The 24,689-nt window shown below is 43.3% G+C and overlaps 1 protein-coding gene across 1 annotated transcript; it reads right to left on the minus strand.

The window, feature by feature from the left end:
* Positions 1-809: 809 nt before the first annotated feature.
* On the minus strand, positions 810-24,167 carry steep1 (STING1 ER exit protein 1). Its single transcript, XM_067440133.1, has 7 exons — positions 23,933-24,167; positions 4,460-4,577; positions 4,322-4,363; positions 3,369-3,513; positions 3,191-3,280; positions 2,996-3,088; positions 810-1,039 (listed from the first exon to the last, which is right to left on the minus strand). Exons 1-7 carry the CDS (start codon positions 24,054-24,056, stop codon positions 977-979), a joined length of 675 nt encoding a protein of 224 aa, XP_067296234.1. The 5' UTR covers positions 24,057-24,167; the 3' UTR covers positions 810-976.
* Between the last annotated feature and the right edge of the window lie 522 nt (positions 24,168-24,689).

The raw sequence follows: 24,689 nt of genomic DNA on the forward strand, positions 1-24,689 counted from the left end.
GTCTGTTCTATCCTTTTGGGGCGGTGGCCAGAGGCACCTTGTTTTGTGGTTGGGTGAGGAGGTTTGCTGAATTATTCATTAAATATAATGAATAATTTTGTGACTGATAGGTCCAGACGCTACAGTGTTTACATAAACAGGCATTGGGGGGACGGCCATGGCAGAAGCGTTATTTTGTGCTCAGTGACCCATTTTTCTGTTGATTTTGATGGTTATTTTGGATTATTGTCCTGGTGGAAGATCCAGCCATGGCTGGACAATTGCATGCTCATAGTCACCCTGGTGTGCTAAAAATGTATATACTTTAACAAAAAACATCCTAATCAATTCAAATGTCAGCAGCAGCTGAGCCCTTCATTGCTTCATTTCATGATGCCTGACCAGTGTGAGGGGCGATTAACTGCACCTGTGCCAGTACAATGTCACACTGGGGTCTGTGCAAGTGTGAAATAAAGCTCATGTACTGTTCACTGATCCAGAATCTGATCATTAATCACAGACCACATAAGACTGAGAAACACTGGCCCAGCCATACACACACCTGTCTTGCTGCAGGTGCACATCATCACTCTTCAGAGGTTGAGGTTCTGTCCACATGGCACTTCCAGTGATTTGCTTGATCAGTCTTGCACAAAAACTCAACATGACTCAACTCAAAGCATGCAAAAAGGCTACAGCAAACATATCACAAACACCGTAGCTCTGAAATTATAGCACAGTGTGAAATATTAACCGTAATCAGTGTTTGAAAAGCTAAAGTCCCACAAACTGCACATTCTGTGATTGATAAAAAATGGTTTTGAGTTGGGTTTTGTTGGAGGTTTACTTTAATAAAGAATAGCATTAAAAATATTTGTACAATTCAAAAATTAACAATTTTGTAAAGAAAAAAGCCAATGCCTTCATACACACGCAACTGCGCAAATATACACACACTTTCCATGCAGAAAACTGATCAATTTGCTCTCTCTCTCTCTCATTTGAACTGGTTGTCGATGAGAGTTCCCTTCATTTTGGCTTTCTTAGCCTCGAGTTCCGCCTGTGTGGAGAGAAACAGCATAAGATAAGACAGTCTCTGATACCACTTCTTCCATTCACATATTAAACAGGGTATTGTCAACAACTATGACTTTTTTCCTTAAATGAATCTCATTCATAAACAGATCACATTAGCAGCACTTGTGTGAACTCAGGTATTTTCTAGGTGTGTGAAATAGCAACAACGAACTGCTTTGAGAACAAACTCAGCATCTCCCGCAGTCTTACTCTTGCCTACACCTACAACATTTTCTCTAAATATTTTTCAGCTGTAGTTTTAGTATCATGTCTAGAAAGAGAGTGCGGAGAGAGTGCGACCCTACAGCTCAAATGTTTTTTTGTGTGTGTGTGTCTGCACTGCAGTGTTTAAAACTGAATGTTTTTTTTTTTTTTAAGAACTCACTTAGGCTCACCAAAAATACAGTAAAACAGTAATATAGTAAAATGTACATCAATATGTAAATTATTCATATTAATATATATAATGATAGTAATTATTATTACTATCATTATCATTACTTCAGTGTCACACGATCCTTCAAAATCATTCTAATATGAGGATTTGTTGCTCAAGAACATTTTTTTTTCATTCATTCATTATGCTCTTTCTGGCACGCGGATGATCTGAAAACACCAATAAACAAGTAAGCTCCATTTTATCAATCTCCATTTGAGATGTTTTGCTTAAAGTGTCATTTAGTCGGTCTGTGTTCTGTCAGGACGGTCAGGACTCACGAGTTGAACTGGTGCGAGCGGCTGAAATAAGCCAATTAGAGCAGAGCTCAACATTAATATTCATGACTCTTCCAAATAAGGCAAAAACAGAGCATTGCATCCTAGGGACAATTTATAGGGTTGTAAATGGACCTGTAAAACTGTATCTGGACAATTTTTGCCCTTAAATAAGCCAAATAACTTGTGGATATCAGAGAACAATTTAACATATTGTTTCAAATCATTATAGGGCACCTTTAATCGATGCTTATGATTTGGTATCAGATTGGTCTAATGCAGTGGTTCCCCAACTTTTTCTGCTAGGCCCTCGTTTGTAGAGGAAATAATTTCCACCTATATACACCCATATAAAGACACTCTCAGACGTGACCCTTCTTTCCAAAATCTTACAGGATTTATTTGAAACATTGTAAGTAATCATTGTAATTAATACAGTACTACAACTAATCAACTTCAGTGGGTTTCTCTTTGTCCTTGAGAGAAACTGTTGTAGATAGCATCACTGATAAACACAAGAGGTTCTATTTGCCCATGTCACATCGCCCTGTTGCCTCTAGAGTAGATTTGTTTTTGGTAGGCTATATGTGAATCTAAAGTAGATTCACATATAGCTACTTTGCGTTTCCCTGGCACTGGCAATCCTTTCACAAACTTATCCATACTTGGTGCAGAACCATGGATCATTTATCTATATTTTTACAAGACTCCCAGAAATACTCAATTCTGATTCTTCAAATGCACCATCCAGCACTCTGCAACTGATAACAGACCACTCAAGCATATACTGTGGTAATAAAATGGGAAATAAATATTTTGTGTTAAATTATTTACTTATGTCGCAAATAACTACGAATTTTCGTAGTAGAGTCTTGACTATTGTATCACCCTGAAGAGGTTTCTTTTGCATAACGACCTGCTGACTCTACACTATCCTGTAGCCTTGCAGTCCCCCCCCCCCTTTATAACTCAAGTTTGGTAACTGTATGCTCATGTATGCTTATCTCCGCACTCTTTAAGATAATTAAATACAAGCCTTCAGCTGCTTAACCAACCCGCATTAAAGAGCTGCCAAGGTAAATAAGATTAAGGGAGTGTTCGTGTTTGTGGGGTCTCTGTCATCTTTAACGTAAAATGTATTAGCTGTGCAGACTTTATTTAAATTTCAAACTGCCTCAAGCTTGAATGCACATCGCCTGTTCTTTCATCTCGTGTGTGCTTTTACCAGTTCCTGAAGTCTTCTCTTGCTCATTCCTTTCCTCTCCAGCTGTTTCTCAATCACTTTGGCATTCTGGGCATAAGAGTCCGCCACCTCCCGCTGTAGGATAAACCAATCATAATCAATCACAGCTCTTTAACAAAGAGATATGATGTAAGGGACGAGTAAGGTCTGATGGGCAGCTGATGAACTTAAACTCACCGCTTCAATCTCTTCCTCTTCTTCATCAATCGTTGAAACAGTAACCGAGCTGAACTTGCCCATGTCTTTGGTGCGCTTTGTCATCATAACCTTCAAAACACACAGATTATATATTATATATTGTAGACCTTATATTCTGCAATTTTCTTACACCTTTTCAAATAAAAATGCGTCTTACCCTGACTTTCTTTGGCGCCTCTTGCTTTTGGCTGTATACGCTTGTGTTGCCAAATCCCTGGCCGAACTTCACCAGTGCTCCATCCACAATGAATGTCGCTGGAGTGCTCTTCATCTGATGCTGATAAAACAAAAGCAGACCACACCTACACAGACACACGTTAATTAAATGAAATAGTTATGGCAAAAAAATACAACATCACATTATTTAATTATTAATGCAATGAACATACTTGCCCCACCCCAGACCTACTTGGGTCATTTTCCATTTCATACAGTCAATTGATGAAGAATATAATGCAGGGCAACAACTCACTGTGAGATAAGCCTGTAGCCTATAAGCCAGTCTCGAGTTTGGTTACTCTGAGCTCAACTTACCCGGGTCCGCAGTGTCCAATTTCGAACTAAACTGCCAGTGTGAAAACGCCCTCACATTTACATCTTATAGGCTATATAAGCAATATCTCATGAGTTCTGTCCAGAATAGCAGGAAACACATTATTGCGACTCAAAGGTTCATAAACTTTTTAACCGGTTCATTTGAATAAATTCAGCTATTTTTTGTCTTCTGGACTATATGTAAACATATTTTAAGTAAAATATCTTATTCAGGACAGCACTAAATAAAGACAGCACTTTACTTTTATTTAAATGATTTACAATTTCACAGATTCTACAAGCAGATGAATAAAGGTATTAACTGTTTTCAAATACAGTTATCATTATTACCATTTGACATTTGACAGGCGCAACTGACCAATGAAAATCAAGCATTCCAGAGAGCTATGGCATGTAACAATTTTAAGTAACAATTGAGTATATTGTTTCTGTAATCAAGTGATGTATAATTGTGTCATGTATGTGACCCACTTCACACTGTGTACACTATATTGTGCATTTTGTATGCATGCTGTGTGTGCTGCAAGGTACTGTGTGGTATACAGGCTCACTTACTTTCCACATTTTTTGCGAAACTGTCTTTCGATGCCCTCTGACCTGCACAGGAACATACAGCGGTTAATTAATCTTGAATCAATCCCTAGCTTAATCAATACTTAAAACTTCAGTGCAAACTTATCAGCACACACACACCTTTTCAAGTACACAGGCTCATCTTCCTCCACATTGCAGAACTTGTGGGCGTGTTTTGCTGCATCAATCACTCTCGCTTTGTCCCGTGGTCTCATGGGTAATTTCTCAATCTGACAGTCTGAAAGGGAACACAGGAGCTTAATTATCTTTCTCTTTACTTCTTACAGAAAGCACACACAAGACCAACAGACAAAACCTAAAGACTTTTGTAAAGCAGAAAGTTCATGCCCTATGGACTAGTATGTTCTCACTGACCTTTCCTCATAGAGGTCATCTTGAATATTGTCTGCAATTAGTCTGTATTGATTGCAGACAATACTGTATTGCAGTGTTTCATTTAGTTGAAGTGAATCAATGTAGTTATTACTATGACTTTTTAAAAGGATACTACACCATAATATAAAAATAATTCGTCATTTACTCACCGTCGTATTGATACAAACCTGCATAACAAACCGTTTTGATGTAAAATCATACAGGCTTGAAGTTTTTAAAATGATTAACCTTTATGATGTTTGATTTCACAAGAATTATAATGAACATGTACCACAGAGAGTTAGTTTATCGGTAATCACACTTCATTTCAAGGAAATCACATTAATAACACCCTAATGAAAAGCAGAACAATGACATGTTAACTATTCTGAGCTTCTGAATACATTTCAAGTAAATCTGTTGCTGAGGTGAATAGGTCCACAATTGTGCTGGAGAAGGCAGTAATCACTTGAAGGCCAAACGAGCCATTACTGTACATCTCAAATGGATTTTCACCTCAGGATATCATGAAGGGAGATTACTATAATATAGAATAACTAATACATATATTCATGTCATTTCGTGTTAATTCAACAAGGTCTCAGCTAAAAAGTCTTAGCAGTTATTTAAATGTCTTGTAGATGTTTGCTCTTTCAATAAGGAGGGCTGCTTTAAATGATGTTTGTGCTTTGACATTGACTTTTTTAAACCATTCTGTCACCGTGAGTGCTTCAGATGATTAATGCAATCCGTTACCGTTTTAATAGCAAGAAAGCTTGTCAAAATGACCACTCTCAAACTGCTCATCCAATAATTTAAATTCTGCATTTACTCACCTGTTGTTTGCACATGTCACGAAATCTCAATGTCTGTGATTACTACATTATGTACGTCGTTGTAAATCTGTTCATCATAACCCATTGTTCGTGTCTCCTCAGAAGAATTGGATTTGGATTAGACACTCGATTATTTATTTTTACGATGTCTTTATGACTTTTTTGGATCTTTTAAGTTTTGTTTGATACATTCAAGTAGCGTGTTTTCTTTGAGCAGGTAAAATGAAAGGTTCAGTTCAGTTATTCAGCTTACAAAACTTACAAAAACGGACAAAATTGTATACATGAGGATGCAGTGAACCGTCAATTCATCGTGATATCAAATTGAACCAAATTGATGACATGATAATCATAATCAAATCGAACCGAACTGTGAGATGAGTGTTGGTTCACACCTCTATTGTTTTTTTAGGGTCTATAGTGTGATTTTTGTCTAGGAGCCCTCTGTATTTTTTTTGTGCAAAATTGCAAAAAAGTGATTTTCAAGTTCTAGCACAAGATAAAATGTTCACATTAATCAAATTAAACTTCAAATGAAGGAAACATTTTATATGTTTATTTATATTTATGAACTTTTACATAACTAAAGCTTTAATACATGTAAAAGTATTAGCAATTATGAATGATTAGAGTTGCATTTACAAAGAGGTGAGAAGTCTAGACCTTTCTAGGTTTTGTTGACTTTCTTCCTGACACCCAGTTCTGAAAGTCGTTCCCTTTCGAGAGAGGTTCCTCGTATTACGTATGGGAAAAACTCCTTTTCTCGAGAATGTGAAGCAAAATTTTATTAATAAAGGTATCTATGTAAAGCGCAGTGAGCTGCACGGCCATAGCCCAGCGCGAGGAGCACTCTGATTGGCCGGGCCGCGGCAACTGCAGGAACCTATGGTGAGGCGGCTGAGAGGAACGAACCAATGGGGGGCGTTCCAGAAGCCCGCCGAAAAAGGTGCTTATATTTGCATACAGGAGGCTATATAAGACCCTAATTCGCCATAGGTGTCAGATTTTATCTCCTTCAGCGATACCTTCGCTGACCTCCGGAAGAAGCACCGCCGTTGAAAAGGCACCAGCGGAACCTGCAGCTGAGGACGACGGACTCCCTCTCCGCCTTCTCTGCCGTTCCAGCTACGCCATCCGGCGTTATATATCCTTTAAACTGTGTAGACATGTGCCGATTTTCGATAATGCGATTTATCACGATAATGAATATGCACAATATTGTTATCGTGGGCACTTTAAAATATCGTAAATAATCATTTATTAACAATTTATAATTTTTTTATAATGCACTCAATAATACTTTGCCCATCAACCGTATAAATGCTCAACACCGCTGTATTCTGCGTCAAAGGGACACGCGCTCAGATATAAACAAGCCCAACGTGCACATGACTGAACCGGTGAAGGAGACGCGCTGCTGAAGTGCCGCTCAGTGACAGCAGAGGGCGCTGATGAACGGCAGAATGAAACAGTTACCCCGGAAACCAGCAAACAAACAAAAAACACGTGTAGTTCCCTTTCGAGAGAGGTTCCTCGTATTACGTATGGGAAAAACTCCTTTTCTCGAGAATGTGAAGCAAAACTTTTAATAAAGGTATCTATGTAAAGCGCAGTGAGCTGCACGGCCATAGCCCAGCGCGAGGAGCGCTCTGATTGGCCGGGCTGCGGCAACTGCAGGAACCTATGGTGAGGCGGCTGAGAGGAACGAACCAATGGGGGGCGTTCCAGAAGCCCGCCGAAAAAGGTGCTTATATTTGCATACAGGAGGCTATATAAGACCCTAATTCGCCATAGGTGTCAGATTTTATCTCCTTCAGCGATACCTTCGCTGGTCTCCGGAAGAAGCACCGCCGTTGAAAAGGCACCAGCGGAACCTGCAGCTGAGGACGACGGACTCCCTCTCCGCCTTCTCTGCCGTTCCAGCTACGCCATCCGGCGTTATATATCCTTTAAACTGTCTATGTTGAGTGTTATATGTGTTTGTGTGTGTGTTGCCGCTGCAACGCCACTTCTAGAGCTTACAGGCTTGTTCTACTCGAGGACTCTCTCGTTCCGCCGCGTCGTTAAGCGCCGCGGAAAGACGGAGCTCTTCTCACTCTCCCTCTGCTCTCGTCCCGTCGCGCTGAATAGCGCCGCGGAAAGAGAGAATGTTAGAGGACATGAGCACACTCAAGCCGAAGCTCTCTTCACTCTGCCGCCGCCGCGGCTCTTCTTCCGCCGCTGCCACAGAGTTGTTCCCACTCTTCTCTCATTCCGTCGCGCTACAGCCGCGGACAGAGAATACTAGAGTGAATAGGCGAACTCGAGCCGAAGCTCTCGTCACTATACCGTCGCGCTGAGGAGGCGCCGCGGACAGACGGAGTTTTTCCTCAGTCTTCCTCTTCTCTCGTCCTGTCGCGATATCGCCGCGGACAGAGAATACTAGAGTGAATAAACAAACTCGAGCCGAAGCTCTCGCCGTGCTAGAAGCGCCGCGGACAGAGTTTTACCTCACGCTTCCAATTCTCTCGTCCTGTCGCTCTATCGCCGCGGACAGAGAATACTAGAGTGAATAAACAAACTCGAGCCGAAGCTCTCGCCGTGCTAGAAGCGCCGCGGACAGAGTTTTACCTCACGCTTCCAATTCTCTCGTCCTGTCGCTCTATCGCCGCGGACAGAGAATACTAGAGTGAATAAACAAACTCGAGCCGAAGCTCTCGCCGTGCTAGAAGCGCCGCGGACAGAGTTTTACCTCACGCTTCCAATTCTCTCGTCCTGTCGCTCTATCGCCGCGGACAGAGAATACTAGAGTGAATAAACAAACTCGAGCCGAAGCTCTCGCCGTGCTAGAAGCGCCGCGGACAGAGTTTTACCTCACGCTTCCAATTCTCTCGTCCTGTCGCTCTATCGCCGCGGACAGAGAATAATAGAGTGAATAAACAAACTCGAGCCGAAGCTCTCGCCGTGCTAGAAGCGCCGCGGACAGAGTTTTACCTCACGCTTCCAATTCTCTCGTCCTGTCGCTCTATCGCCGCGGACAGAGAATAATAGAGTGAATAAACAAACTCGAGCCGAAGCTCTCGCCGTGCTAGAAGCGCCGCGGACAGAGTTTTACCTCACGCTTCCAATTCTCTCGTCCTGTCGCTCTATCGCTGCGGACAGAGAATAATAGAGTGAATAAACAAACTCGAGCCGAAGCTCTCGCCGTGCTAGAAGCGCCGCGGACAGAGTTTTACCCCACGCTTCCAATTCTCTCGTCCTGTCGCTCTATCGCCGCGGACAGAGAATACTAGAGTGACTAAACAAACTCGAGCTGAAGCTCTCGCCGTGCTAGAAGCGCCGCGGACAGAGTTTTACCTCACGCTTCCAATTCTCTCGTCCTGTCGCTCTATCGCCGCGGACAGAGAATAATAGAGTGAATAAACAAACTCGAGCCGAAGCTCTCGCCGTGCTAGAAGCGCCGCGGACAGAGTTTTTCCTCACGCTTCCAATTCTCTCGTCCTGTCGCTCTATCGCCGCGGACAGAGAATAATAGAGTGAATAAACAAACTCGAGCCGAAGCTCTCGCCGTGCTCATTCTACCGCCGCCGTGCTGAAGCGCTGCGGACAGAGAATACTAGAGTAAGTTAGACGAGCGAGCTCGGGCTGTTGGGTATGTCAAGAACAATGTCGCTGCAGCGCGCGCTTACTGCCAAGGAAGTTGTAATGGCTGCCTTGTCATGATAGCGCGCGCCCCTTCCACAGCGCGTTGCTGACTAGAGCGCGGCTTACGTCATAGCACACGCTCACTGTCAGAGCATAAGGGCGTCGGAAAATGGCTGCCAAGCTAAGCCCTTTTTTCACTCTATCACTTCCAGTCCCCTTTATTCAGGCGGCTGGAAAGGTTTTTACACTGTAGACAAAGTGTCCACTACACAGTGTGCACCCCTACATAAGCACTGTTAATTCAGCCTCACAAAATCACAAATAAATCCCGCCGCGGCCGGATTACACCATATAAAGTCAACTAGCCTTATTGCAGTCAACTAGCCTGTGGTCAAACACGCTTGTCTGCATGCGCGCTTTCAGTCTAGACTAGAGCATAACGGCATTGTGGAATGGCTCACATACCACCCACACTTCCTTACATTCTCCCAGTTCCCTTAAGTTAAGTGACTGGAGATGAAATATTGCAGTCAACTAGCCTGTATTAAACACGCTCGTCTGCACACTAATGCTGTGTGCGTTTACCCCTGTGGATTTGCTCACTGGTTTGCACCGTGGGTATTCTACGTAGGTTGTGCGCCACTGCACATTGTTTACACTACACACAAAAGAGCTTTCTATGTAGGAAATGTGCCCACTTTACAGTCTGCACTCCTGCACCCAAGCACTTTTCACAAAGTTCACTCTCGCACACACAATATAAATGTGAGGCGTGCGCCCACTGCAAAGCCTGCACCGCCAAAACTAACACTATCCCCACAGTGTTACAAGCAGTGTTACAGCACAAGCAACCCGGCTAACAGGCCCCTATTACTAAGCGGCCAGCCCCCGAATCTAATTCAACCCCTGGCTTTACGAGCCCAGGCCTGGCAGGCCATTCCTGGTATATAATATTGGGTGTTGAACATATAAAACGAGGTTCTCGCTACAGTTTTGCTCGCAGACCCCGCGATTCAAGCCGTGGTCGAGCCCTCTGTAAGAAGCAGTGTCAGTCACGTGCTTCTCGCTGAGGCATTGAGACTGTTAAAGGAGAGAGCGGCGAAAACAGTACACCCGACGCTAGCGAGTCAGGTTTTTACTGTCGCTAATTCCTCATGCCGAAAATGGGTGGCGGTCTCAGGCCCATTTTCCAGGCATCTGAACAAAGCACTTATGACACGCTCGTTTCAAGGTGCTGACGGTGAAACAAATCCTCGCGCACATTCGCCCCGGGGATTGGGTTTTCTCAATAGATCTGAAAAACGCATACTTCACGTTACGATAACCCCCCACCCCCACTACAGGCCATTCTTGAGATTCGCCTTCGAGGGGCAGGCTTATCAGTACAGTCATTGTCATAGACTCAAGACTTACGGCATAAGAACCACCACGTCTTGATAATGTACATAAAATCGCTAGGGCAGCCGAGATCAGACTCTGTTCACTGCATGGCTAAGCATCTCCTTTTATGGGCAGAGCACAATCTGAGCTCCCTAAGGGCGGCTTACGTGCCAGGTATTCTGAATCAGGGTCCGGACATGTTATCCAGAGGACCCATGTCCCCAGGGGGATGGTCCCTTTACCCGCAAACAATTCAGCTTGCACAGCACACGCTGCCCAATATTTTTTCTGCAAACGCAGGGATGCCCTGGCCCATGTTGGCCCAGACTCCCTCTATATGTTCCCTCCGATCGCGATCCAGCTGCAGCCTGTGCTTTTTAATAGCCCCACTTTGGAAGAACCGCACATGGTTCTCCATACTGTTTCAGCTGTCAGACACAGCCCCATGCCTATTCTGCCAATGAAAGGGAAGGTCTGGCATCCCAATCCCGAGCTGTGGGCCCTCCACGTATGGCCCATCAACGGTATCCGGGAACCTCTCTGACAAGTTATGAACACTATTTCGGAAGCTAGAGCCCCTGCTATCTGGCAGCTCTGCTTGAAGTGGTCAGTGGTTTTCTAACCAATGTGCTACGCGAAACATCGACGCACACTCATGCAAACTGGCGGAACCGCTCGCTTTCTCCAAGAGCTAATGGATGCGGGTCGTCCCCCCTCCATACTCGGGGTGTGTGTCTCCGCCATAGCAGCTAGCCACGCTCCTATCGCGGCACATTCACTAGGGAAAAGTGATCTTATTGTGTGTTTTCTTAAAGGGGCCAGGAGATTCAGCTTGCCTTGCCCCTACCTCGGTCCCTATTTGGGGATTATACCTCGCCATGGTTTTGGAGGCCGTGAAGGGTTCCCCCTCCTAACCACTTCAGAACACGAGCTTGAAGCACATATCACTCAAAACCGTTTTTCTGCTGGCTGTGGCCTCGGTTAACCGAGTGGGTGGCTTACCTGCACTCTCCGTGAGCCCTTCCTGTCTTGAGTTTGGGTCCAGCAACTTCAAGGTTGTGCTCAAACCGAGGCATGGTTTTATGCTGAAAGTGCTATCAACCCCTTCAGTATGCAGGTCTTTGCACTGCTTAACCCGCGTCTCAGAGAGAATAAGACGCAAACCTATTCTGCCCAGTCAGAGCATTGAGATTGTATCTAGAGCGCTCCGCCCCCTTCAGGCAGTCGGATCAGCTCTTCATTGCTTCGGTGGCCGCACTAAAGTTGTGCTGTCATGAAACAGTCTCTCACACTGGATAGTGGATGCAGTCCCACTAGCATATAGGTCCAGGACCTAACCTGTCCTACAGGCATTTAAGCCCACTCCTCTAGAGGCATGGCCTCATCTTGGGCTTGGTCGTGTGACATTTCTTTGGAAGATATCTGTGCGGCGGCAGGCTGGGCCTCTCCGTCCACTTTTATCAGATTCTACAAGTTGGAGGTTCCAGCTCTACAAGCAGGGCTTCTCTCCATCTAGGCTCTATCTTGACCCTGGCAAACAGATTGCCTTACATTTTGGCCTGTACACATTAGTCCTTAAGCACTATTCATTCATCATAAGATCCGACTATGTCCGATCAGCTGTTCAAACGAACCGACTCTTCCGGTTCTTCATTCCCCTTATAAGCCGCCTCTGTCGGTGTCTCGGGGGTTTATAACATGTGCTTTGGGTATACTGGGTCAGTCAGCACACACGGCGCTTTACATTGTGTTCCCATACGTAATACGAGGAACCTCTCTCGAAAGGGAACGTACTCGGTTACTTTCGTAACCTCGGTTCCCTGAGAGAGAGGAACGAGTATTACGTTCCGTGCCGTGTTTATGCTTCTCAGGTATCGCTTCAGTCGATCTTAAAACCTGACACCTATGGCGAATTAGGGTCTTATATAGCCTCCTGTATGCAAATATAAGCACCTTTTTCGGCGGGCTTCTGGAACGCCCCCCATTGGTTCGTTCCTCTCAGCCGCCTCACCATAGGTTCCTGCAGTTGCCGCAGCCCGGCCAATCAGAGCGCTCCTCGCGCTGGGCTATGGCCGTGCAGCTCACTGCGCTTTACATAGATACCTTTATTAAAAGTTTTGCTTCACATTCTCGAGAAAAGGAGTTTTTCCCATACGTAATACTCGTTCCTCTCTCTCAGGGAACCGAGGTTACGAAAGTAACCGAGTACGTTTTTAAAACAGCCATTCGTTTTTGTAATCTCAATGTTGTTCATCACAGCACCAAATACTTAACACTTAAAGACTTAATAGGCTATTTATTTTCAAACTTAAACATTTTTATGTTTTAATCTGGACTACAACATGCCCTAATAATTAGAACTGTTCTGATTATTTGTTATTGTTCAGTTAAACTTTGAGATATACGACTTCTTTAGTTAACATGTTAATTCATTATTACCAAACTGACAACGAAAAATACTTATAAAGAATTAATCATTCTATGTTAATTTCTTAGTTACTGTTTAATAACATTAAAATCAAAATAACTTTTTTAATGGACCTAAGATAAAACTAACAATGATCAGTATTTCTTAACAAACATTACCAAAAACATTATACTTTCTGTACCAAATGTAGCTATTGCTCAATCTTAGTTAATGCATTAAATAATCAGACCTTATTGTCATTTATAAGCCTTCCTGTTGTTCTTTATAGCTTAATTCTTTTGCACTTTAATCTGTTTGAAAATTGTACTTTTACAGCTCTGAAAAAAATCAAGAGACCACATAACATTGATTTCTCAATGAGGGGTCTCTTAATTATTTTTCCAGAGCTATATATATTTTTGGTGCTTTGTATTATTGTATTTAAACATTCAGTTATTTTTGTTATTACAAAAATAGTTCTTAAAGTTGTTATGCTATGGCAACACTTTTTTTTTGCAACTTATTTCAATATCGTGATAATATCGTATACCGTGATAAAACTTCATCAATTAATCGCAACATGAAAAATTGATATCGGCACATGTCTAAAACTGTGTCTATGTTGAGTGTTGTATGTGTTTGTGTGTGTTGCCGCTGCAACGCCACTTCTAGAGCTTACAGGCTTGTTCTATTCGAGGACTCTCTCGTTCCGCCGCGTCGTTAAGCGCCGCGGAAAGACGGAGCTCTTCTCTTCTCACGCCGCGGACAGAGTTTTTCCTCACGCTTCCAATGCTCGTTCAGTCGCGCTGTCGCCGCGGACAGAGAATACTAGAGTGAATAAACAAACTCGAGCCGAAGCTCTCGCCGTGCTAGAAGCGCCGCGGACAGAGTTTTTCCTCACGGTTCCAATTCTCTCGTTCTGTCGCTCTATCGCCGCGGACAGAGAATACTAGAGTGAATAAACAAACTTGAGCCGAAGCTCTCGCCGTGCTAGAAGCGCCACGGACAGAGTTTTTCCTCACGCTTCCAATTCTCTCGTTCTGTCGCTCTATCGCCGCGGACAGAGAATACTAGAGTGAATAAACAAACTCGAGCTGAAGCTCTCGCCGTGCTAGAAGCGCCGCGGACAGAGTTTTTCCTCACGCTTCCAATTCTCTCGTTCTGTCGCTCTATCGCCGCGGACAGAGAATACTAGAGTGAATAAACTAACTCGAGCCGAAGCTCTCGCTGTGCTCATTCTACTGCCGTCGTGCTGAAGCGCTGCGGACAGAGAATACTAGAGTAAGTTAGACGAGCGAGCTCGGGCTGTTGGGTATGTCAAGAACAATGTCGCTGCAGCGCTCGCTTACTGCCAAGGAAGTTGTAATGGCTGCCTTGTCATGATAGCGCGCGCGCGCGCCCCTTCCACAGCGCGTTGCTGACTAGAGCGCGACTTACGTCATAGCACACGCTCACTGTCAGAGCATAAGGGCGTCGGAAAATGGCTGCCAAGCTAAGCCCTTTTTTCACTCTATCACTTCCAGTCCCCTTTATTCAGGCGGCTGGAAAGGTTTTTACACTGTAGACAAAGTGTCCACTACACAGTGTGCACCCCTACATAAGCACTGTTAATTCAGCCTCACAAAATCACAAATAAATCCCGCCGCGGCCGGATTACACCATATAAAGTCAACTAGCCTTATTGCAGTCAACTAGCCTGTGGTCAAACACGCTTGTCTGCATGTGCGCTTTCAGTCTAGACTAGAACATAACGGCATTGTGGAATGGCTCACATACCACCCGCACTTCCTTACATTCTCCCAGTTCCCTTAAGTTAAGTGACTGGAGATGAAATATTGCAGTCAACTAGCCTGTGTTAAACACGCTCGCCTGCACACTAATGCTGTGTGCGTTTACCCCTGTGGATTTGCTCACTGGTTTGCACCGTGGGTATTCTACGTAGGTTGTGCGCCACTACACATTGTTTACACTACACACAAAAGAGCTTTCTATGTAGGAAATGTGCCCACTTTACAGTCTGCACTCCTGCACCCAAGCACTTTTCACAAAGTTCACTCTCGCAAACGAGGTTCTCGCTACAGTTTTGCTCGCAGACCCCGCGATTCAAGCCGTGGTCGAGCCCTCAGTAAGAAGCAGTGTCAGTCACGTGCTTTTCGCTGAGGCATTGAAACTGTTAAAGGAGAGAGCGGCGGAAACAGTACACCCGACGCTAGCGAGTCAGGTTTTTACTGTCGCTAATTCCTCATGCCGAAAATGGATGGCGGTCTCAGGCCCATTTTCCAGGCATCTGAACAAAGCACTTATGACACGCTCGTTTCAAGGTGCTGACGGTGAAACAAATCCTCGCGCACATTCGCCCCAGGGATTGGGTTTTCTTAATAGATCTGAAAAACGCATACTTCACGTTACGATAACCCCCTCTACAGGCCATTCTTGAGATTCGCCTTCGAGGGGCAGGCTTATCAGTACAGTCATTGTCATAGACTCAAGACTCAACGAGCGTCTTACGGCATAAGAACCACCACGTCTTGATAACGTACATAAAATCGCTAGGGCAGCCGAGATCAGACTCTCTTCACTGCATGGCTAAGCATCTCCTTTTATGGGCAGAGCACAATCTGAGCTCCCTAAGGGCGGCTTACGTGCCAGGTATTCTGAATCAGGGTCCGGACATGTTATCCAGAGGACCCATGTCCCCAGGGGGATGGTCCCTTTACCCGCAAACGATTCAGCTCACACAGCACACGCTGCCCAATATTTTTTCTGCAAACGCAGGGATGCCCTGGCCCATGTTGGCCCAGACTCCCTCTATATGCTCCCTCCGATCGCGATCCAGCTGCAAGCCTGTGCTTTTTAATAGCCCCACTTTGGAAGAACTGCACATGGTTCTCCAAACTGTTTCAGCTGTCAGACACAGCCCCATGGCCTATTCCGCCAACGAAAGGGAAGATCTGGCATCCCAATCCCGAGCTGTGGGCCCTCCACGTATGGCCCATCAACGGTATCCGGGAACCTCTCTGACAAGTTATGAACACTATTTCGGAAGCTAGAGCCCCTGCTATCTGGCAGCTCTGCTTTGAAGTGGTCAGTGGTTTTCTAACCAGTGTGCTACGCGAAACATCGACGCACACATGCGAACTGGCGGAACTGCTCGCTTTCTCCAAGAGCTAATGGACGCGGGTCGTCCCCCCTCCATACTCGGGGTGTGTGTCTCCGCCATAGCAGCTAGCCACGCTCCGATCGCAGCACATTCACTAGGGAAAAGTGATCTTATTGTGTGTTTTCTTAAAGGGGCCAGGAGATTCAGCCCGCCTTGCCCCTACCTCGGTCCCTATTTGGGACCTCGCCATGGTTTTGGAGGCCGTGAAGGGTTCCCCCTCCTAACCACTTCAGACCACGAGCTTGAAGCACATATCACTAAAAACCGTTTTTCTGCTGGCTGTGGCCTCGGTTAAGCGAGTGGGTGGCTTACCTGCACTCTCCGTGAGCCCTTCCTGTCTTGAGTTTGGGTCCAGCAACTTCTAGGTTGTGCTCAAACCGAGGCATGGTTTTAAGCTGAAAGTGCTATCAACCCCTTCAGTATGCAGGTCTTTTCACTGCTTAACCCGTGTCTCAGAGAGAATAAGACGCAAACCTATTCTGCCCAGTCAGAGCATTGAGATTGTATCTAGAGCGCTCCGCCCCCTTCAGGCAGTCGGATCAGCTCTTCATTGCTTCGGTGGCCGCACTAAAGTTTGTGCTGTCATGAAACAGACTCTCACACTGGATAGTGGATGCAGTCCCACTAGCATATAGGTCTAGGACCTAACCTGTCCTACAGGCATTCAAGCCCACTCCTCTAGAGGCATGGCCTCATCTTGGGCTTGGTCGTGTGGCATTTCTTTGGAAGATATCTGTGCGGCGGCAGGCTGGGCCTCTCCGTCCACTTTTATCAGATTCTACAAGTTGGAGGTTCCAGCTCTACAAGCAGGGCTTCTCTCCATCTAGGCTCTTTCTAGACCCTGACAAACAGATTGCCTTATGTTTTGGCCTGTACACATTAGCCCTCAAGCACTTATTCATTCATCATAAGATCCGACTATGTCCGATCAGCTGTTCAAATGAACCGACTCCTCCGGTTCTTTATTCCCCTTATAAGCCGCCTCTGTCGGTCTATCGGGGGTTTATTAACATGTGCTTTGGGTATACTGGGTCAGTCAGCACACACGGCGCTTTACATTGTGTTCCCATACGTAATACGAGGAACCTCTCTCGAAAGGGAACGTACTCGGTTACTTTCGTAACCTCGGTTCCCTGAGAGAGAGGAACGAGTATTACGTTCCGTGCCGTGTTTATGCTTCTCAGGTATCGCTTCAGTCGATTTTAAAACCTGACACCTATGGCGAATTAGGGTCTTATATAGCCTCCTGTATGCAAATATAAGCACCTTTTTCGGCGGGCTTCTGGAACGCCCCCCATTGGTTCGTTCCTCTCAGCCGCCTCACCATAGGTTCCTGCAGTTACCACGGCCCGGCCAATCAGAGCGCTCCTCGCGCTGGGCTATGGCCGTGCAGCTCACTGCGCTTTACATAGATACCTTTATTAATAAAATTTTGCTTCACATTCTCGAGAAAAGGAGTTTTTCCCATACGTAATACTCGTTCCTCTCTCTCAGGGAACCGAGGTTACGAAAGTAACCGAGTACGATTTACAGCGTAGAGCTCAGATAGCATAAAGAGAAGGACTCCAGAATTAACACATTTTTCAACATAGTCCTGAAGTTCAATAAAAGCGCAAGACTCATTAATTTTATAAAATAAAATAATAAAAACTATGACTTTATTCAACATTGTCTTCTCTTCCGGGTTTGTTTTCAATCCACGTTCGCGACTGTGCAGTGGCGCTGCTGACGTGTTACCTGGTGTGCCCAAGCTTTTTGTTTTGTTAAAAAAATATATTTTTGGACCAAAATTTATTTTTGACGATGTTTGTATTACCTTTCTGGAACGGGACAGTATACCATGCATACATTTTCAATGGAGGAACAGAAAGTTCTCGGACTAAATATAAAATATCTTAAACTGTGTTCAGAAGATGAACGGAGGTCATACGAGTGTGGAATGACATTAGGGCATTAATGATATGATATAATTTTCATTTTTGGGTGAACTAACCCTTTAACAGATCTACTGGCCTAACCACAAATTAACCACAAATTATTCAGTGGTTTTAAAGGGTTAGCCTTTACCCAAAAATGAAGATTCTGTCATTAATTACTTACACTAATTTCGTTCAATACCCGTAAGACCTCCGTTCATCTTCGAAACACAAATTAAGATATTTAGTGGATTGGGATTATTAGGAGGCCATGATTGGTAAGGGCCAATCAAGGGAATTTGGCCAGGACATCAGGGTTACACCCCTACTCTTTTTTACTCTTTTTCAAGTGCCATGGGACCTCGGTTTAATATCTCACCCGAAGGATGGTGCTTGTTGCAGTACAGTTTCCCCATCACTACACTGGGGTGTTAGGACCCACACAGACCACAGGGTGAGCACCCCTGCTGGCCTCACTAACACCTCTACCAGCAGCAACCTAGATTTTCCAGTTGGTCTCCCATCCAGGTACTGGCCAGGCTCAGCCCTGCTTAGCTTCAGTGGGAAACCAGTCTTGGGCTACAGGGTGATATGGCTGATGGCTAATTATGTTTGCATGGTTTTTACATTCAAAAACAGCATGAATAAGTAATAGGCTATTTTCTACACTGGTTTTGAGGCTCTCTCCTGAACGCTGGGTTTTAATGGTGCCACACTGTAGACTTGGAAGCAAACGCCAGCGGCTAGGATTTGATAAGGTTTGCATAATTTGCCTTATTTATTTTTGAATTACTTGGCCCGCCAAATCAGTGGATATAAGCGCGAACTGTGCACACACACACACACACACACACACTTTCAAATATCAAGTCAAGATAGTGAACAACACGGATCAAGAAAGGAATATTATTTAACTATTTAAGATTCAGCTGCCTGCCGACGGATTTACGCTTTGGTAGGCCGTCTGGAAGACACATAGCCCCGGGACGTTGGGATTTGCGAGCCCTGGCCCACAATATTACATGTCTGAGTCTGTTCCAGAATTGTAATGTTGTGGGGTTTGCAAACTCTGTATTAACTCTAGTGTGGAATTTTTCTACAATATTCACTCATGACAGTAAAATAGGGCATTTCTAGTCAATCTACTGCAGTATTTCCTCTCTCAACCAGTAGAAAATCTGGTTAACACCACCTGGTCATGCATGGAAAAAAAATACACCGCAAAACCGATATCATTTAGAAAAATACCGTAATATAAATTTTTGGTCATACCGCCAGGTATTATTTAATATGTGCACTGCATTCCCAACTTGACTACAATTCTTACATTAGAGCAAATGTTTTGAGTTTGATGCTTGGACAGATCCCAGAACAGGATTCTATATTATTAACACAGACATTTCTGTACATACACTGTAAAAAAACAGCCTGAAATTAAGTACAATCGACTTTGTTATTTCAACTTATTGTCGATTATGTTGAACAGACTTTTAAAAAATGAGTTGCATTTTGTATAACTTCTCTTTTTTGGATGAGCTGAAACAATGTAAAAAAACATGTCATAACTTATTGAATACATAATTTTTTAAAAGGTAGGATGGCTACAAAAAACATGCTAAAAAGAATCAAAAAAACATCACGTGATGTTCACAGGCCAAAGTAAAGGACAACACATTCTAAAGTGTCAGTATAAAATGACACCTATCCAACAATATTCACAACATAAGTGAGGCTGAGCGGAACAAAGCCTTGTGTGAAATACCAGTCCGTCTGCTCTAAAAGTGTTTCCCTGTTCACACATTCAACCGGGATCCGGTTAAGACGTGTGAGGACAACACACTCAACTTAGAGGACAAATCTGAATATAGGTAAGGATTTAATTCATCTAAATGATTTGCATTGTTTGAATAAGTTCCAGAAAGATTCGTTCAGTGATACTTTCAGTGAACCTTTCGACATGTTACATCGTTGCGCAGGAGGTGGCGACCATGGACATAATATACGTAGATGCCTCATAGATTGACGCTGCCTATTGGAGCCATAGACAGTAAAAGAAATGGACAGAGCGATCCCATTGACTTCAACAGCGGAAAAAGAGGCCAATCAGAAGCACTCACTTCCTGATGGCTGAGCGAACTGTGCAGGCTCAGACTGAGCTTGACAACGTAGATGTGACGTAAGCCTCCTGTCTGACAGTTGTAGGTCTTCTAGTAGTTGTGGAAAGTGAAATCTGAATCACGTTGTTTAAATATTTTCTCCCGTTGCTTTTGGCTCACTATGGGCTTCTCCCCATTCTTTCCGCTTGACTTTATCAGACTTTATGTCTCCACGTCCCCCCGACTGCCTCATAGACAGTAAAAGATTGTTTCTGAGCGTCTCCTCGTGTCTATACGGTAATTTCTCTACTGTGCGACAGAGTCGCGTTGGTTATGATGCAATCGTTAGCCTATTTTTACAAAAACAGCTTCTACAAGGTAATGGAGCCTTTTATGCATTGTCGTATTTCTTTAGAAATAAACAATGGACAATGTGAGTCTTTAAACGCCTCAGATGTAAAGTTATTCACTGTCAAAGTGACTCAAAAATGAATGGGAGTCAATGGGATGCTAACAGCAGGTGATGGCTTGGTTAGCAATGGCCGCCCCTATGGGTGGAACGCTTTCCAAGTGCTAGATTACCCCCTTGATTGGAGTGGACGTAACAGTGCGGCGCCATCTTGGATTGGAGCGGCTGCGGACGTAACAGCGCGGCATCATATTGGATGGGTCCCCAATGCGTGAATGCACCGCCCCCGCCTTTATTTCTACTGAGGAAGATGTATTCTCAACTACAATGATCAAAACTCCCCGAGTTTTTACCGGATTTTCACACGGTTTGGTTTGTTACAAACTGCAGAGACTTAGTTATGATACAGGACGCTGCACACATTGAAAAATTCTGCTTTCATGTAGAAAGACTTTGTATTACGAGCTTTAACTAAGACGTATTGTAGACTATGACATATTGATATATGTATAAATGAATTAATTTTATATTTTAATAAAGAAAATTCACTTGAATTTATTTCTCTCTCTCTCACACATACACAAACACACACCTTCTGTAACACATACAAGCTCCCATATATACTGTACCAGCTCAGAATTTTTTTTTTTAAAGGCCTAAAGTAAACATTATAATTCCAGGTCATTCCAGCATCTTACATTACCCTGTCAGGCTTGCAACTGGGACTGGGGAGTTAAAATCCTTTAAAAAAGAACTGTTTTGCACAGCTTCTTGCATATGCTTGCACTCTGTAACTCCAGGGTAGTTAATTCTGCGATGTGGTGAAGCCTTACTTTGTAAATACAGACACCACAAATGACAAGCATGAAATGATAATGATGTATAAATTGTAAAATAACCTAAATTATTGTTCAATATTACTTGTGAAATGTAATCCCATGCGATCTGGTATCAATATTGCGTTATTGCAACCGTAAGCTGCACAAAATACGGGCATAAGGCCATCCTTAAAAATATTCTTGTTTGCCGTAACCCGACCGACCCTGTCAATTTAGGGCCGACTCAATTTTTTATTTTTTTTCCTTTTAGTCCGACCGACTTGCCGGTTGTAAATTGGCTTTAAGACCGACCAATTTCTTTTTTTACTTTTCAAACAACTAATACAACAGTAATAAAATAATATGAATTATATTTAAGTAAGTATTATAAATGTATAAATTGCCTGGGCCATACAAACGAAGGCTACGTTCTTTCGTTTATAGAAAAACCCGTGACGTCATCTATGTTTACACTATGGTTAACGGATGTCACACTATGACCTGCACGTGCGTTCGTTTCGGCTCGGCTCATACTCTCATTCACTGTAACGTTAGACTGTTAAAGCCCTGTCGGAGATTTCGCCGTGTGACAGGAGTCAGGACCATGGACACGTTACACACACCAGGCAAGTGCACTGCAGAGGGGAGGGCTTAGTTTGAGCCCCTGCCCTTTTTGAAAATGAATCAAAAGTGCCCCTCTCAACATTTATCATTACTATATTGTGGCGAATAAAACAGATTTTGAATTATAATTAATATAACAACGTGTACAAAACAGTAACAAATGGCGGAAAAGCCGTTTATCTTGTCTCTGTCAGTCTGAAATGTCGTTGTCATAACGCGTTGCTATGGGTAGCGTGTGTTCTGCTCGACCCCAGCGCGTGGTGGGAGCGGCGGCACTGGTTGTAACTTGAAAAATAATGCTTTATGTATGGTTCTGTCGATGGATACACGTGCACTACAACAGAGATAATAAAAGAAAACATGGGCAAAACGGTCTATATTTGTAAACTGTGTTCAATGCATGCGAGTGCTGCCGTATGATCAGTCATTTCGCCGTCATCACCCAGTATATTCGCCAGAAGACGCGAATGAGAAGAACCCTCTGCAGTGAGAGAAGATCTGTCTCTGTGCGCAGCGCGCGCACGTCTCAGCGCGCAAATATTGAGTTATTTCAAGTCTTGCGTTTGAACGGATAAACTCACACAAAAAGTATGTCAACATGTCGATCTTGATGAGTATCAATCAGACAGTCTATATCCCTTAAGAGAACTTTATAAAGTTGAGAAAGACGATGCATATCTCTGTATTAGGTCTTAAAGGAGCAGTAGCCTTTACTGCTGTCTGTCAAACAAAAGATAAGGACTCACTCACTGCTCTTGACTGAATAGCTGGTTATAGCTACTTAATTAATTGAATTCATAAAAACAACTTTTTTCTTTTGTAATATTCAAATGCACTAGTCTATATCACCAGATGCGTTGGTCTGGCAAGAAGTGCAAGCCACTTCAGAGACACAGATAGTTGCGTGTTCTGAGTTAACACAATCGAGCATAAAAATAAGAAACATATCACGGGAAAATACTAAAATGGGAAGACAGTGGGAAAAGAGCTAAAATACGTGAGAAACCCGGAAAAAAAGGGAGGGTTGACAGCTTTGAGTCAATGACAGCTAGCTGGTGGTTGGACACTTTTCTTAAAAAATGCACCTGAAATTTATGCAATAAACATGTTTTTAACAAATATTTCAATTTGTTTGTGGTCTATATAGCCTGCAATTAGCCTATGCGCCCGAAGGCACGGCTTGAAGACCCAGACTCCGATTGACTTTGATTGCTAGAGTTGTTGAGTGGAGACCCAACCAATATGGCGGCGACGCTGGCTCACGCTCCAGCACGTCATGAGGTGTCTACTTATATTATGTCTATGGTGGCCTGTTTTTTATTTTTTGGTCCTTGAATCATTTACTTAACTGATTCGTTAAGAGTCAGATTCGAAAGAAGTCTTATGAACATGCATTAAAATATTCAAATCTGCTATGGTAGCCTACTACAGAAAGATTGTTTAAGCATTTCCCCACAATTTGAACCAAAAAAAAAAGATAATTGGTTCTCTTAATTGCCAAATGGTCTTTTAACAAGCTAAAGAGAAAATGACAACAATAACTCCTTAGGTAATAAAAAAAAAATTGGTAATTTTAATTCTGTATGGCTATTTTTTACACAGTCATGAGTTCTATCTTTTTTTCCCCCCACCAATGTAAAGGGAATTTCTCTTCCAACATAAGAAAACAGCCACGTGCTTAAAAGGAAACATTTCAGCAAACTAAGTACAAGTCTGTGCGTTGAACGAAAACGATTAATTCACTAAAATATTAATTCAAAAAAATAGATTCGTTTACAAACAACACACCACCAAATCAGCAACCGTCCGGGCATAAACAAAGCTCGAACGTTACGTCAAGAGATGTGGCAAGACGTAGTGATATCAAAGGTAGGTTTATATTCGCGATGAATGTATACACAGTGAATTGCTGGGTGCGTTTTGAGCAGCCGCGAGGGTTGAAACTCACCCAAAACCAGGACCATCTGCCCACACAGACAGTAATACACGTGCAGAGGTTTCTCCCCATCATCATACTCTTCCCTGTCGCGGGTGTCCGAGCACACAACACTCCGAGACACCACTTTGGGCATATTTAATTTTCCGTTTACTTTCTGTTTAAAATCAGAATGTGATATCTGGTTTCAGGCTTGTTTACTGTCCTGTTGTCGCCCATTGATGACGTCGTGTTATGTGCCGTTAGGGCAGCCCCCATATATTTTGACAGGTTTCCCCTAGAAGGCGCTGTGGCTTTCTAAAAAAAAAAAAAACTAGAACTCGTGTGTAGAAAATCTTGTATGAGGTATGAATGAGTCATGATTGATTCATGAAATATTAAGAAAGTAGTAGAACTGAGATAAAACTGAGATATAACGATGAGCAAATTCTCATTTGATAATGAAGTCAATATAATATAATCAATAATAATACATTTTATTAATAGGATAATGCACTTTAATAAAGTAATTAAAGCCATGATCTCAAAAATAAATGGCCCAAACAATTTGACATCCATTACGGGAATAAACAAAATGGATTCATTCGCCTATATCTACGTCAACTTCTTTCTTTCTTTCTTTCTTTCTTTCTTTCTTTCTTTCTTTCTTTCTTTCTTTCTTTCTTTCTTTCTTTCTTTCTTTCTTTCTTTCTTTCTTTCTTTCTTTCTTTCTTTCTGTATGATTGTGTAGCCTATGATTATCAATGATCATTCATTGGGATGTTTATTT

This window comes from Pseudorasbora parva, chromosome 3, assembly GCF_024679245.1.
Source record: "Pseudorasbora parva isolate DD20220531a chromosome 3, ASM2467924v1, whole genome shotgun sequence".
Lineage (NCBI taxonomy): Eukaryota > Metazoa > Chordata > Actinopteri > Cypriniformes > Gobionidae > Pseudorasbora > Pseudorasbora parva.